Here is a 3171-nt window from a genome sequence, read left to right on the forward strand (position 1 = left end):
CCTCTCCAGGTAATGGATAGCCGAAATCAGCTAGAGCACAATATGCTAAAATTAGAAAATTGATGCCCTACAGCAGGCTCTTAAATGTGTATTTAATTTCTGCGATTGGATATTAAATTAATTATTCAGCCACTGATGTGCACTTACTAACCTCCAAAAAAGTACACTTGAAATAAAAATCACAGTTGGCACAACTTCATCTAGTGAATGAACGTTTATTTAAATTAAATCATATAGGATTTTAAAAGGAATTGTAATCTTTACCAAAAAAATGAAACCAAAACACTACCCCTTTTTTTCAATTAGATTTCCATTATTATTACTATTTATTCTTAGATCGTGTGAAAATTCTGGAGCAGAAATGTTTACGTACAGTAGGACAGCTTGGGGAGAAAATAAAGTCGATTGTAAATGGAAGTCAAGGCACAAACAGAATGCTAGAAAGAGGAACGGGAAGATAAAAGAAGGAAAAAAGACTGTTAGATACGGTTACGAACATACTTTAAATATCAGTTACATTTTAGCAGTTCTTTCCTTATTTGTGAAGATTTTTATGTGCTTTTTTTGGTTGATTTTTGCTCTTTTTTTGTACTTTTAAAAAATATATTCTTAAAAAGGAATGTTACGCTGATGTGAACTGATTACTTGTATTGATATATTTGCTATCTTCTATCATGCAGGACAACTTTCCATTTTTCTATCAACAAAGACGTCATGTAAACATCATAAAAAAGCGCTTTCCTTTTTCAATCATACCTTATATCTAACACCTGTTGGTTTTTAAAAAATAAGCATTATGCAATTAAAAGTTTAATAAAATTTGCACATCAGATTCACTAGAGAAAAATGAAAGTATCATATAAAAACATTTTGATGCCTCTGCTATTACTAGGGGGGGGGAATGAACAAAAGGAAAAAAAATAAACAAAAATGGACAAAGGATAATACAACAGTTGGTGATTTGAGGTCATAGCCCAAGGAGTTAATAATACAGATATTAAATGTCAAACACAATGCTGGGACAGTGTCAAGAGGGAGGGAGAACAGAGGCTAAGGTCGTTGGCAATTGTTGAAATTGTGTTGGGCTCCTCTGAGCTATCAGTCGTCGTATGGAAGCAGGAGTCGTGGTTGGCCAGTGCAGATGCTCAGGACTTATTACACCCCTACTTCCTCTGGTCATCAAAACGGTTCAAGTAATCTGAAAGAAGAGGAGAAATAAGTTACGAGTAGTTTGGAAACCAAAGAAAGGACGCTCTGGTTTGAGTGTTTATTCGTACCTCGACTCATCTTCCTGTTTTCGTGCTCTAGAAGAGCCCACAATCCTTCAGGTTGTTTTTGATGATGACGTCGGTGACAGCGTCGAAAACGAACTGCACGTTCTTCGTGTCTGTGGCACAGGTGAAGTGAGGATAAATCTCCTTAGTTTCTTTCTTCTTGTTCAGGTCCTCAAACTTGGTGCGGATGTACTCGGCGGCCTCGTCGTAGTTGTTGGCACCTTGTCGAGAGGGGAAATACAAAGCACAATGAGAAAACAGTAGCGGAGGACGAACTCAGAAAGTGACAGACAGAAGCCGGAAAAACAAAATCCAAGAAAAAGAGAGAACAGCACATTTATAATGATCATTTGATTGATATCAGTGTAAAGCGGCCTGTCCTGTGACTGATGTCCCATGCACAACCCAGCACAGGATCTAATGAATTGCTGGACTCATTTGAACATCAAGTGGACTTCATTTGAATAAACCCCTTGATGAACACTTGGAAGTGAATAGCCTCACAAAGAAACGGCTCATAAAGTTCGTAAGAAACAAACTGTTGCTTCTGGCCAAAACAGTCTATAATCCATAAAAACACTTCCTCCATTGAAAGTCCAATCTCCTGATGTCCTCTCACATCGAAATCCACCGACACATTTGTTCAGAAAGGTTTTGGACTGTTGTAAAGCTTGTAAACATGCTTGAACTGTCCATATTTCTCCTCATTCAGACGAGACGATGTTTTCACTGAAAGCGGCCTGTCCTGTGACTGATGTCCCATGCACAACCCAGCACAGGATCTAATGAATTGCTGGACTCATTTGAACATCAAGTGGACCTCATTTGAATAAACCCCTTGATGAACACTTGGAAGTGAATAGCCTCACAAAGAAACGGCTCATAAAGTTCGTAAGAAACAAACTGTTGCTTCTGGCCAAAACAGTCTATAATCCATAAAAACACTTCCTCCATTGAAAGTCCAATCTCCTGATGTCCTCTCACATCGAAATCCACCGACACATTTGTTCAGAAAGGTTTTGGACTGTTGTAAAGCTTGTAAACATGCTTGAACTGTCCATATTTCTCCTCATTCAGACGAGACGATGTTTTCACTGCATGAGGTCTGACCAGACTTTTTGCGCCGCGGGATTAAATTCCCGAATAAAACGCAGTAGCGGTCAGTAACTCTGGTGTAATTTGAACGGGAGCGGGCGGTCTAACAAAATCCCGTTCCCGACGTCCATTCAGAACAGCATATCTGCGCTTTATTCTTATTGTCCACCGGTAAAGCCTGCACTCGGACTGATGCACACGCTGCATGCATGCTTTCTGCGTCCCGCGTTTTATTTGCGGGGTCTGTGCGCAGCATAACGATGCTCAGAGCAGGCTGTACCGGCGGTAAATATACGGCCCTCAGACAGAACAGGCAGGTTGTCGATGAAAGACAGAGCAGAATAAGGATTGAGCAAAGTGTGTATGCGCTGTCCTTGAAGGACGTTCAACTCGGTTTTGTTTATATTTTGCTTAGCCTATCATTTTAAATGACAGATGTCGTATTTATTTATTTTTCTCTTCGACACATTTCCTACTGTGTTAACAGAAAAATGTCAAACGAATTTAGTATTTTGACAAGATGAATAAAAATAGCTAATAGGCTATTTTTGTACAGCCTACATTTTTTTTCTCTCTCTGCAACACTTTTTTTATATTGTGTTGTAAATGTTAAACGAATTGTATCCTGACAAGACAAATAAAAATAAGATATACAATTTTTGTACATTTGTATTTTCTCTGACTTTTTTTCCTACTGTGTTGCATAAAATATTAAACGAATTTTGTGTGTTAAGATAATTCATATAAATTCAAGTCAAAGTCAATAAATTCAAGACTCTTGACAAGACGAATAAAATAACAT

At 38.2% G+C, this 3171-nt stretch overlaps 1 protein-coding gene across 2 annotated transcripts in view; it reads right to left on the reverse strand.

The window, feature by feature from the left end:
• Positions 1-567: 567 nt before the first annotated feature.
• LOC107551795 (guanine nucleotide-binding protein G(i) subunit alpha-2-like) overlaps positions 568-3171 on the reverse strand; it is a 77481-nt gene continuing 74877 nt past the window's right edge. For both annotated transcript variants that reach the window (XM_016233522.1, XM_016233521.1), the window contains 2 exons: positions 1278-1495; positions 568-1198 (listed from right to left, as the gene is read on the reverse strand). In XM_016233522.1, coding sequence (XP_016089008.1) covers positions 1305-1495 — 191 coding nt within the window. In that variant the 3' untranslated portion in view covers positions 568-1198; positions 1278-1304. The remainder of the gene's footprint in view (positions 1199-1277; positions 1496-3171) is intronic.

This window comes from Sinocyclocheilus grahami, unplaced genomic scaffold (genome assembly GCF_001515645.1).
Source record: "Sinocyclocheilus grahami isolate Dianchi unplaced genomic scaffold, SAMN03320097.WGS_v1.1 scaffold433.1, whole genome shotgun sequence".
In the NCBI taxonomy this organism is placed as follows: Eukaryota; Metazoa; Chordata; class Actinopteri; order Cypriniformes; family Cyprinidae; genus Sinocyclocheilus; species Sinocyclocheilus grahami.